The sequence below is a fragment of the Amblyraja radiata genome, chromosome 20 (genome assembly GCF_010909765.2).
Source record: "Amblyraja radiata isolate CabotCenter1 chromosome 20, sAmbRad1.1.pri, whole genome shotgun sequence".
NCBI lineage: Eukaryota > Metazoa > Chordata > Chondrichthyes > Rajiformes > Rajidae > Amblyraja > Amblyraja radiata.
Window position 1 is genome coordinate 20,433,676 of NC_045975.1, and position 12,696 is coordinate 20,446,371.

The window sequence follows — 12,696 nt, forward strand, 5'->3', positions numbered from 1 at the left end:
GAAAAACAGCAAATGCTGGAAGTGTAGTAGGTTAATTGGCCACTGTAAAATGCAGGTGGGTGGAAGAATAGATGAGAATGTGCAGTGAATAATAAATAGGATACATTTAGGATCAGTCTGAAGAAGGGTCTCGACCCGAAACGTCACCCATTCCTTCTCTCCAGAGATGCTGCCTTACTCCAGCATTTTGTGTCTACCTTCGATTTAAACCAGCTTCGGCAGTTATTTCCTACACAGACGAATATAGGATTAGTGTAAATAGGTGAATTATGGTTTGTGTGTACTCTGGGCTGAAGTGCATGTTTCAGTGCTGTACCCCTCTGACTGTAAGATTATGAATACTCAGCAGGTCAGGGAGCATCAATTAAGAAAATTGCAAAGTTAGCTTTTCAAGTCAATAATAGTGCTACTATTTACAGTTTTCGATAGGATATTTCGATAGGATATTTCTTGGTGAGAGAACCAAACGACAAACTTTAAACATTACTTTATTAGAAAGAAAGGTGTTAAATGTTATGGATAATATAGAGTAGAAGCTGACTATTTTCCGTGATTGTTGGGTTTAAAGAAGGGCATGTACCTGTCAGAGTGAAGGGCAAGCTTCGTGGGAAAAAGGAAACCTGGATGATGAGCAAAATTGAAGCTCTGGTCAGGAAAAAGGAGACATGGGCTAGGAAAAAGGCAGCTGGGATCTAGTGTATATCTGGAGGAGTTTAAAGAACCGAGGAGCATATTTAAAGTGGATATTTGGAGGGCAAAAAGGTGGCTTGAGATAGCTATGGCACATAAGATTAAGGAGAATCCAAAGAGAGGTTAACCAGAGAGAGGTTAAGGCCCCTCAGAATCCAAAGCGATCACTTTTGTGAGGAGCCGCAGAAGTTGAGCAAGGTCTTCAATGAGTATTTCTCCTTTGTTTTTACTGGGGAGTATGACAGGAAGACTAGGGAACGGGAAAGATATGGAGATATCTTGAACAGTCCATATTACAGAAGAGGAGGTACTGGACATCCTAAGGCTTATGATGGTAAATAAATCTCCCAGGCCTGATCAAATATAACTGTGGGAAGCTGGAGAAGGAATTGTGCGGGTCTGGCTGAGATATGAATCATCATTAAACAAGTTTGAAGTGCCGCTTGACTGGAGTGTAGCTAATGTTGTGCCTCTATTTAATTTGCAAGGAAAAGCCTGGGAAGTATAGACCAGTGAGCCTAACATCTGCGGTAGGCAAGTTACAGGATAGGTGCTGATTAGGAATAAACAACATGGTTTTGTACATGGCAGATCATGTCTCACATTTTGAAGAAATAACCAAAATGTTGATGAGAGCAAGGAGTATATTGTGTTTTTGTGGACATCAGCATGGCCTTTGATAATATTCTGCATGATTGGCTGCTCCGGCTTGAACATGGCGGCAGCAGTTATTGTCGCGCGGGGCATTACTCCCTCTGGGAAACCTGAAATTCCTCCGTTGATCACAGGGACACAGGGAATCTTCACCCGAGAGCTGCCGAGGTTCTCCACGCCCCCTGAGGTTGGCCCCCTCAGAGCCGCCCGCTCACTGAGTTCAGGTCCGCCCTTGCCCTCTCTCTCCCCTTCCTTCCTTCCTTCCTTCCTTCCTTCCTTCCTTCCTTCCTTCCTTCCTTCCTTCCTTCCTTCCTTCCTTCCTTCCTTCCTTCCTTCCTTCCTTCCTTCCTTCCTTCCTTCCTTCCTTCCTTCCTTCCTTCCTCCCTCCCTCCCTCCCTCCCTCCCTCCCTTCCCTTCCCTCCCTCCCTCCCTCCCTCCCTCCCTCCCTCCCTTCCCTCCCTCCCTTCCCCCCTCCCCTCCCCTCCCCTCCCTCCCCTCCCCTCCCCCTCCCTCGTCCTTTGATAAAAACCTTGCGACCCCCCTCCCCCTCTCCCCTCTCCTCTCTCTCTCCCCACCTCTCTCTCTCTCTCTCCCTCCCTCTCTCTCTCTCCCCACCTCTCTCTCTCTCTTAACCCGTACTTTAACAGGAGCTCGGTCAAGAAATTTCTCCGTGAAATTGGTCATGACCTGATGGGAGAGATCCAGTCCCAAGCAGGGCCATCCAGTGTAAATTCTAAAAGTTTTGGTTATGTTCTCTACATGCACCAGCTGTCAAAGCTAACAAATGACTTTTCCTACACTTTCTTGCACTTTCATTCCAGTACAACTACTTGTTGATAATGTTTTATCAAATTCTTTCAGGTGAAAAAAGGTCCTTTTGATTATAAAATCCTGTGCTTTCTCCCTTAATCCATCATTAAATATTGGTCTTAAAAATGAGCATGTGTTTTAAAGTTAGATGGTAAAAACACATGGCGGATCTGATAAACATTATTTACAGAAATGATTTGCATTAAGATACTAAAAGGCTGTAGAACCCTTATTTATTATAGAACATGCACAATGCAGAATATACATATAGGTAATACTTTAATTGATGATTGCTCACTACGTTTTGTCCACTAGTTTAACTGACAGAGTGCTCTCTACTAGTTTAGCTATATTTGCAGACACAAGGAACTGCAGATGCTGTTTTGCAAATTAAAATATAAAATGCTGGGGTATCTCAACGGATCAGGTAGCATCAACTGTCCATGTCAATTTTCTGACCACAAGGAAACCACCAGCTTTTTGGAGTTCCCCATTAAATCCATTAGTCTTAAATATTTAGAATTTCATTTTGCCAGATAGATTGCACATATCATCTATCCTGCTTTTTAAAACTATTATTTTGGTTGTCACGTACTTTGTTACAAAATCATACAGCATGGAAAAGGAGGGGCTCAGCTGTTTTTGCCAACCCAAGTTACTTCATATCATTAGCCTTTTTGTATTGAGTTGCTAAAAATTAAAACTGACAAAAAATTGTTGTTTCTTTTGCACAAATCTTGTCGACCCCACCGAGTTTAGTTGCTAAATCGTGACAGTGTCATCACTGATAAAATGGCTTAATATGAGATAAACATCCCATAGGCATGCATCTCTGCTTGTGTCTTGGGATTAAATGGGAAAAGGGGTTCACGTGATACAAACAATTTTCTTGGAATGTGACCCCTCCATATGGTCGCCTGTAGCAGTTTCAATTAAGCAGTATCCTTGCAATGGTGTCCATGACTTTAAAGTGCATCTGTTGTTGTTTAAAATTTGGACATTGCAAAAATGGAGCCCTGCTGTGGTAAAAAAAAATCAGAGTGCATCATGGCATTCCAAACATTTCCTTACTAGAAGATTATAGCCTGTTTTTTGGTGAACTTTATTGCTGTGGGCCTCATGACAGTTTTCAGAAACATGCTTGGCATTTTGGTTAAAATAACTCAGATGCATCAAGCCATTTTGTATAGACTATTGGTCTTCAACACTGGAAAAATTACTGTTGAGTGTTAAATAGAATAATCTTAATTGAGTTTGCATGTCTCTTGGAGAAGATACAGTAGTATGGAAATCAATCTAGATCCTTTTAAGGAGGACTTTTTCTTAATTTGCTGCAGATTCTGTTTCATGTTATTCAATCAAAATTCAGCTTGTGTCCCAATGGTACACTAAAAATTAACTGATAGGTCCCCAAAGAGCATCTGCAGTGAATTAAAGTTGGGGCCAGTTAATTATATTCTTCCACGCATTGCCCCTCTTTATCAAACAGGTGGGTGGTAATTGAGCTGAGATAATTTGACTATAAGCGACTGGAATGTAGTAAGGTATCAAGATTTATGATTTCCTGTTTTTTTTTTCAAGGATTGTTCAGCTTCTGAAGAATATTATGTTGCTGCTACATTGCTGCCACTGACAACAGCGTTTTACCGGGTAAGTCATGTGATTTCATGCCATAAATCCCCAGAGTAAATTCAGTCTTGTCTGGATTTGATTGCAGGAGAAGTGGTCTGAGTACAAAATGTTGAATTTATTAAAAGGAGCTGTAAGCAACAGGCTATTTGATTTTAAATTAACGTGGCCTTTTAGAATGTGTACTTTTGCTGAAATAGTGTGAAGATGCACAGAATATCTTGGTTAAATGGAACCTTACTTCTAATAAAAATATATCATTTTTAAATATCCAGTGGCTAATTCTTAAATGAGCATGTAGCAAAAATCGTAGAATGAGATCTGTTGTAGTTAATGGCATACTCAGTTAAATGATTAGATTAATGCTACATTTATACTTGCCATTCAGACAGTGTTACATTTGAGGGATAATTACTGGTAATTCATTTATTGCCAATGTGGTAGAAAACCTATATAATGGAGGATTTTGTTAGTGGATGAGAGGCGTAGGATTGATATGGTTTTGGAAAAATTCATTAAGGTCTAGAGTCACAGGGGCGACATAAATAGTAAGATTAAACGAGAACTTACCAGTTTGAAGTTTGATCGTTATTTTATGAGGAGTAACGTTGAGGGATTACGTGAAGAAGAACCCCGCCAGGACGCATGCGTGTCATTCTTCAAAGCAGCGGTGTGAAATCACAGATAACTGTAATGACTAAACATAGTAAGATTAGAGAAGAGATACCAGTTAAGTATATGATCAAGGGTGGGAGCGGAGGGCACGTAATCCCTCAACGTTACTCCTCATAAAATAACGATCAAACTTCAAACTCGTAAGTTCTCGTTTAATCTTACTATTTTACTTCGGAGTCACGTGAGTGACTACGTGAAGATTTTAAAGCTCTGTGATTTCATGCCGTGGAAACGAGTCCATGCATCACATCTGCCTTGATGACTGTAGGAGGAATTGTGTCAACATATTTTAGACATGAATCCGACATTGAAATCCACGAATTTATTAACACAAATTATAACCCCTATTTATGGGGTAATTAAATTACAGAACTTAAATTGTTTCTGCAAATGTTCCAGGTTTAATGACTGGTTTATGATAAAATAGTTGGAATGTTTTTCCCCTGACCATCCTGCTGCCTTGAGGGTTTGGTCCATTGGTACATCCAACTGCATAGTTGCCGATGTAGCTGCAGCCCTGGTGGAATGAGATTTAAAATATTAGTATCCACCCCAGCCTGTGTTAGAACCTGTTTCAGCCATCTTGAGATGGTCTGGACCGACACTTTTTTGTGTGGTTGCTTATGGCTGACTAAAAGTGCCTTCTCATTGCCTCTGATGATTTTCGTTTTCTCCATATATAACGACAAATGTTTTACTATACAGAGACGATCATCTGTTAGGTAAGACCTAAATTCGATATTGAGGCCCGCTGATCCCTGTCTGTTCTGTTTCACTAGTTCATAAATATGAAACGTAACGTTTTTAGATGAAGAAGTCATGTTGTCCAGTCTTAATTTATGTAATGACTGTACCCTTTGTGCCGTGACCAATGCCATTAGCATGACTGTTTTTAATGTCAGTCTATGTAGGGACAGAGCTGTTGCTGGAGACCAATTCCTGAGCAACTTCAGGACAATACTCACATCCCATATTTGGGAGTACCTGGTTCTTGGGGGATTGGTATTAAAAATTCCCCTCTTAAGTTTTGTTACCAGTGGGTGAGTTCCAACAGAGTGACGCTCTGTTCCTTGCCATAGATAAGTCGATAAGGCACTTCTGGTGCAGTTGATGGTACTATAACTGAGCCCCTCATCATAATGGAGGCCTGCCAGGTATTCCAGAACAGACGGGATGTTCATATCTCTGTAGGTGATGCTGTTTTTGTTACAATACATCTCCCACTTCCTGATATAGACCAGATACTGTTTTTTGGTGTACTGTCTTTGGGCCGCCGAAATCATGTTCACTGTTCGGTCTGTCAGTCCCAGCTGTAGTAGATGTATTTTTAAACTCTACAAATTAATAAATTCAAATAGTTATGGCATGGGTGGCTATCCCTTGTTACGGGATGAACCAACAAGTCTGGTCTATTCGGGATGGTGATACATGGTTCTAATACCATGTTCATTATCACTGGGAACCATGGTTGAGTAGGCCAATCGGGTACTACCAAAATACCAGACGCAGAGTCCTGCTGTATTTTCCTTAATACCCGACTGATGAGGCAGAAAGGAGGGAATGCATAAATAAACAATTTCCCCCCAATGCAGCGAAAATGCATCTGTCGCCGCTGCCCCAGGGTCTGGTTCCCATGAAACATAATTTGATAACTGGTGATTAAGCCTGGATGCGAATAGATCGATATCTGGTGTTCCATATCGTGCTGTAATATCAGCAAATACTTTTTATTCAACATCCATTCGGTGTTTTCATTAAATTTGCGTGACCTGGTGTCTGCAACTAAATTTAGTTTACCTGGTAGGTAAGTAGCTGATATACAAATATCTCTCTGGATACACCACTGCCAAATTGTATTAGCCAGATTGTCACATGATGTCGATTTGTTTCCACCCATGTGGTTGATATATGCTACCACGGTGGTATTGTCAATCTGTAGTCTAACATGCTGGTGATATGACCCAGTACAATATGACTTTAGGCCATAGAATGCACCCAACATTTCCAGGTAGTTTATGCCCAGTGTTAGTAATAATGATGCCTCCTGAGCAGTCCATCTACCTCCACAGCTGGAGACGGAATTGGTGGCACCCCAACCAAGTGCACTGGCATCAGTTTGTAGCACCACATAAGGGTTACTGACAATGATTGGATTGAAACAAAGCCAAATGTTATCTATCCACCATTTTGGTTCCATTATAGCTTTGATTGGTAGCTGCATTGGTCTGTCAAAATGACCAGCATTGATTTTGAGTGGTTGTATTTTTGCTCTCTGTAAATTTTGGTAATGTAAAGGTCCAAATTGTGTGGCTGGAAAAGCAGCCACCATTTTGTCAATTACTTTTGCTACCAATCTGATGGACGGTTACTGATGTCAATGAGGTTATTGCAAGCCTCTATTAAGTCTATAGCCTTTCCCTTTGGCAAAGTCACCGACATGTGAACTGAGTCAATTGTGAACCCCAAATAGTCCATAGTAGTGGAAGGCGTTAATTTAGATTTAACTGGATGGATAATAAACCCCAGTTTCAAATAACTGTTTCTCCACCTGTAATCAGCATGGGAAAACACAAAAAGACCGCAGCTCTTACCTGCAGGTCCTGGTTTAAATTGTCGCTACGGGGGAACGTCGTTCCACCCCGCCTCCTGCCGTTTTCGACGGCCCCATCTGAATAGTCTCCCGCCCGGCCGTGGTGTTCTGGCCGGCGCGGGACCAAAAGTCGGCACAGCTGATCCCTTACGGGGCTTGTGCCTTCAGCTGCTGCTGGCTCCCTCAACTTCGCGGTCCTCCCCAGCCAGCTTTACTCGCAGCACTTGTGGACACTATTTTGTCCAACTCCCCCCCCCCCCTGTGTAAAAACAGCGCGGGGACAAACACTACCGCAGAGTAAATCACTTACCTGCAAGTCGCGGTTTCAAACTTACCGCTGTGGGGGAACGCTCCACCCCGCCTGTCGTTTCGCAAGCGTGAAAACGATATGACACGCATGCGTCCTGGCGGGGTTCTTCTTCACGTAGTCACTCACGTGACTCCGAAGTAAAATAGTCATAGAGTGATACAGTGTGGAAACAGGCTCTTCGGCCCAACTTGCCCACATCGGCAAACATGTCCCAGCTACACTAGTCTCACCTGCCCGTATCCCTCCAAACCTGTCCTATCCATGTACATGTCTAACTGTTTCTTAAATGTTGGGATAGTCCCTGCTTCAACTCCCCCCTTTGGAAGCTTGTTTCATACCCTCACCACCCTTTGTGTGAAAAAGGTACCCCTCAGATTCCTATTAATTATTTTCCCCTTAAACCTATGTCCTCTTATCCTTGATTCACCTGCTCTGGGCAAGAGATTTTGTGCATCTAAATAGTTTCAGATTTACATGCCAGGAATGTCCAGCTTGGTTTGTTGGCCTCAGCTGCAGTTAATTTAGTTACTTTTCCGGCATTCTCCTTGTGGAAAACAAACACAGGTAGCATGAGAGTCAAAAAGAGTGAAAATAATTCTTACCACTTTTTTTTGCTTCTGTAAATGTTCTTCTTTTACCGCATGATCTTTTGTTTATCATGGAAAAAGCAACTCATACCCTTCCAGATTTTTTTAAAAGGGTATGGAGTATGGTTAATTTAAGGGAAAACCTCTGACTAACAACAGTTTTATTGAAGGATATCAAACCAAATTTATTTATCAAACTTAAGAGCTTGGATCTTTTAATTTCACATTGTAAAAGTTGTACATAACCAGCTTGCAGGCAAAATTGTGCCCACACTACTTCCTCTGGCAGCTTGTTCTAAATATTCACTGTCTCCTTTGTGGAAAAACCTGCCCCTTAATTCCCCTTTAAGTCTCTCTAACACATTAAACCTCTGGTTCTGGACTTCCCTGTCCAGGGAACAACATTCTATCTATCTGCCCTCTCTATGTCCCTCATAATTTTATGAACTTATCTTGGATCACCCCTCAGCCCCCTACATTTTAGTGGGAATAAATACAGCATATCCAATCTCACCCTAGAACTACAGCTCTACATTCCATGCAACATCCTGGTGAATCACTTTTGTACTCCATCTCTATTGCTACCACAGCCTTCCAATAGTGTGATAGTCAATAATGTGATGACTAGAAGTGCACACAATGTTTTAAGTATAGTATAACCAATGTTTTGTAGAAATGCAACATGACATATAGTGATATCTAGTCAATGCCTCAGCATATGAAGGTAGACACCTCAACGTCCTTTTCACTATCCCTATCTACCAATCTTGTCACTTTCAGGGAGTTGCTGTACAAGTCCAAGGTCTTGCTGTACATCAACCCTCCAAGCTTCCTAGTATTTACTCTGTGTGCGCTTCCAGAATTTCACTTCTCAACACATCACCACTCAATTGTGTGGATTGAATTCAATCTGACACCACACAATTGAACTAAATAGAAACATAGAAACATGGAAAATAGGTGCAGGAGTAGGCCAGTCGGCCCTTCGAACCTGCACCGCCATTCAATATGATCATGGCTGATCATCCAACTCAGTATCCTGTACCTGCCTTCTCTCCATACCCCCTGATCCCTTTAGCCACAATATCTGACTAGTATTCCCACTAAAATATCTGATCTATGTTGCTCGGTATGCTTAATTCTTCTTTGCTATCTACGACTCCAACAAATTCCATATCGTCTGCAAAATTACTAGTCATACCATTTATTGTGTGTAGAAATGTTTGTGCACAGAATACCTGACCACTAAGCTGACATAATGATGTATTATGAAAGGTAATTTATTTTTGTTTAGATTACTTTTGGAAGATGAGAGACAATTTAAGTCCACTTATCAGCTCAAGTCAAATGGAAGGACCTAGTGGTGAAAGAAGTACTGCAGTCATTTCAGAATCACCATGTTAATTAATCAGAATTGCACATTATACTATAAATGTGGCCAGACCAATTTTTTATGAAGCTGCAGCATTACTTCCTGACTCTTATACTCAATGCCTCGACCTTCGAAGGCAAGCATACCATATGCTTTCTTTACCACTATTTGTGTTGCTACTTTCAATTATGTTGTTCCTCGCAGTAACTATACTTTCTCCTTTAATTTGCTCAAATTAAAAAGAGTTCATAGTTTTTAACAATATTTTATTTTTTTAATATATATTAACTGCCTAACCATGATCTTTTCTTGCTTGGTACCATTTTTTCCTTTTTGTTCTCAAGATTTCCCGTTCGTTCTTCTTGGTATTAAATTCTACCTAACTACCTAACCAATGTGTAATGTCTCTCCTTTGAGGCCCCCACTTTAGATTACTTTAACCCTTCAAAACACTTTTGAATTCCAGTGTACATCGGTTTAGTGCCTTTTGCAGGCGTCATCGGTCAAATCTCTCCACTACTATATACCTCCTGTAAAAGCATTCATACGAAAGATACAAGCTCTAAAATAGGGAGGTTAGGCTGGGAACTGGCCTCAAGACTGTTAGGAAGCTCATTGTCTTTTGGGCAGCAGTGATCTCTGCCCTTCAGTATGTTTTAGAAACTTGAACTACCTATGGTACGCACTTAAAAGCGATTCCACAAATGCTGTTGCTGCATTTTTCCTCCAAATTTATTCCAGGATGAGTGAACTGGCTTCAGTGTTTATCTCCCAGTATTGAGGCCTATTACACTCAGTGGACTCTGATACCTGGTCACATTGTTAATGCTCACAACACCAGACTCCCCAAAACACATTTTCCATTCTTAACTCTGTTCACAGCAAGTAATTGTCAGCTCAACAGAAAAATATTGAAGGAGGTTATCAAAATCACCTTGGAAAATGTTAATATCTCCACTGACTCGATGTTCAAAATGGAGAAGGAAGATTTGGGAATCTTTCAGAACCTTGAATCCATGCATCCGGGTGATTACATGGCATAAGTCTCATTAAGCTATTCCAGAATCCACAAATCAGAAGTGGAAGCATCCAAATACTTTTATGTCTGAATATATCTAGTTATTTCAAAGAAAAATGTGAATCCATTCATGAAAGATAATTTAGTCATATGACCTAAATTATCTTTCATGAATATGAATTATCTTCAGTGGAGATGTTAACATTTTCCAAGGAAACTTTAGAGAATGCTGCTTTAGAGAACATAAGAACAATACAGCCCAGAAATAGGCCCATCAGCTCACAATGTCCATGCCAAACATGATGCCAAGTTAAACTAATAATGGAAAAGCAATAGATGAAATGTGAATGGAAAGATACAAATAAAACCAAAAGGGGATGGGCCATAGCGTTGTAACTCTCTCCATCAGAGAGTTGTACAGCACAGAAGCAGGCTCTTCAGCTTGAACGTCCCTGCCGAACGAGATTTCTATTCACAGTAATTCCATTTGTTTTCATTTGGCCTAACCCATCTCCCCATTCTCTCCATGTACCTGTCCAAATACTTTTTTAACAGTGTAATTCTCTCTCTACTACCTCCTCTGGCAGCTTGTTCCATATACCCACCACCCTCTGAGGAAAATCTTAAAACTGAAACTATGAAATACAAACTAAAAAATCAACAAACTACAGAAAGACACAACATACCGGAGTAATATACTACAGATGCTGGATGTGTGAAATATTCAGCATCTCTGGAGAGAGAGAGGACCGGAGTTAAAAACAGATTGATGATTTTTTTGTCGGAATTGGCCATTTCTGATATAATCTGGAAAAACAAGTTGATTTTTATGGTCTGAATGCAGTTCAGTGTTGTCAGAAGATGAGATTAGGGTTGGAATGAACCCAGCACAACAGCATTTCATCTTCTGATTGGCACACTACATCTTTCAAAAATTAGTCACTGATTCCAATCCAGTCTCCTGAATGATCCTGAATCTCCTGAATGTTGTTAGGCCCCAATTTCTTTTCTGTGTCTGGAAAGTTAACAGAATCACACTACGTGGATACAGGTACCTGATAATCAGCGCTTTGGATAGAAAGTGAAAAGGATCAACTAGTTGGCTCCTTTAGCTGATCTTGCTGTTGCAAAATGGCCCACATTGTAGCCAAGGAATGGAATGTTCACTGAGCCATTGAGCATAAGTCACTGAGTCACTGAGCATGTTTAGTCCAGTTGCCTACCGCAGTTCATGACTGATATTGGTCAAGCGATTGAACTTTGCTCTGGATTTGTTCCATGTGGCACCACTCTCCATAAATTGCTAATTTTGAGATTTAGCAACATATAAATCTTTGCAGTAGGTTAACCTGGGTTTCTACTTAATTCAAACGTAGGTTTTGTATGTCCTATACTTTGACATACCAAGCTGGCTTGATGTTTTCTGGATGTGCAGGCCCTTTAATCCTGCTTTTGGGTGGGTTTAAACTAGATTGGCAGGGGGGTGGAATCCTATGCAGCACCAAGACAGGTGAGAGGCTGGAAGTCGGTATGGAGGGTGATGAGAGAAAATTTAGTGAACAGAATAGGTAGGTGAAAGGTAGAGAGCGAGGAAGGACTGTTGGTTTGAATTGCACCTATTTTAATGTGAGAGGCCTGACAGGTAGGTCAGATGAACTCAGGGCATGAATGGGGACATTACAGTTATTACGAGAAATGTGGTTAAGAGGGGGGCAGGACTGGTAGCTCAATGTTCCAGGGTCCAGGTGCTTCTGAAGAGCCAGAGCTGGAGGGGTGTTGGTTTATTGATTAAGGAGGATATTGTGATAGTGGCCAGAGATTACATTACTGGCGGTTCATCCAGTGATGTTAAATTAGTGGAGCTGAGAAACAAGAAAGGGATGATCACCTTGCTGGCAGTGTACTACAGTAGTCTACAGACTACTAAAATAGTCAATGGGATCAGAAGAGAAAATATACCAAGAGATTGCAGGCAGTTGTGGGATTACTAAGGATGACATAGTAGGGAATTTCAACTTTTCCGATATTGACTAGGAATATCAGCGTGCAAAAGGTTTAAACAGGGCAGAATATGTCAAATATGTTCAGGCAAGTTTCCCGTGGCGATATGTAGAGAGCCCTACATGGGAGAGAGCAACTCTTCATCTAGTCTTGGAAAATTGGGAGGGGCAAGTGGATGAAGTGTTCATGGATGAGACTTTTGGGACCAGAGATCACTTGTTTCTAGGTTTAAGATAGTTATGGATAGAGATAGATGGGCCCGCTAGTTAAAATTCTAAATTGGGCAAGGCCAGCTTTGAGGGTATTTGACAGGAACTCACTCAAGTTAATTGGAAAGTTGAAGGAAAAGAAACGCCAGGA

General features: G+C 41.1%; 1 protein-coding gene across 3 annotated transcripts in view; it reads left to right on the top strand.

The window, feature by feature from the left end:
- sbf2 (SET binding factor 2) overlaps positions 1 to 12,696 on the top strand; it is a 349,247-nt gene that overhangs the window by 210,733 nt on the left and 125,818 nt on the right. For all 3 annotated transcript variants that reach the window (XM_033038959.1, XM_033038960.1, XM_033038961.1), the window contains one exon: positions 3,736 to 3,804. In XM_033038959.1, the coding sequence (XP_032894850.1) occupies positions 3,736 to 3,804 (69 nt within the window). The remainder of the gene's footprint in view (positions 1 to 3,735; positions 3,805 to 12,696) is intronic.